This window comes from Penaeus monodon, chromosome 28, assembly GCF_015228065.2.
Source record: "Penaeus monodon isolate SGIC_2016 chromosome 28, NSTDA_Pmon_1, whole genome shotgun sequence".
NCBI lineage: Eukaryota > Metazoa > Arthropoda > Malacostraca > Decapoda > Penaeidae > Penaeus > Penaeus monodon.
In genome coordinates, this window is record NC_051413.1 from 7,885,766 (window position 1) to 7,886,224 (window position 459).

At 36.4% G+C, this 459-nt stretch overlaps 1 protein-coding gene across 1 annotated transcript in view; it reads left to right on the top strand.

Annotated features, from left to right (window-relative positions):
* The window catches only part of LOC119591034 (glycylpeptide N-tetradecanoyltransferase-like), a 24,008-nt gene that overhangs the window by 8,104 nt on the left and 15,445 nt on the right, over positions 1-459 (top strand). The window contains exon 8 of the mRNA XM_037939762.1: positions 309-454. Within this exon, the coding sequence (XP_037795690.1) occupies positions 309-454 (146 nt within the window). The remainder of the gene's footprint in view (positions 1-308; positions 455-459) is intronic.

A 459-nucleotide genomic window follows, 5' to 3' on the forward strand; every position in this document is an offset into this window, starting at 1 on the left:
TATTCAGGTGACAGGTAACTGTGAATGGTCTAAGATAGTACTGGCATATGTGTGTACCCAGAAAGATGACCATTCTTGGTAAGGCATGGCACTGACATACATATGGTGGCAAATGGGCAAAATGTTATGTACAGAACTTTGTCATTGTAAAGGGAATGTATATTACTATTTCAATAAAAATGGCAAGAGGCTAACTGCCCCAACTGTATATAAAATGGTTTTCTTGATATTGTGAATCCCTTTGTAATTTGGGAATAGTAACAGTTGTCATTAAGTGTTAATAACTTCCAATTTTTTTTTTTGCATAGATTTCATGAGTTACTACACTCTCCCCTCAACGGTAATGCACCATCCTACATACAAGACCCTAAAGGCAGCATACTCCTTCTACAATGTTTCAACAGCAACACCATGGAAGATACTCATGAAAGATGTACTCATTACAGCAAAAAATGTAAG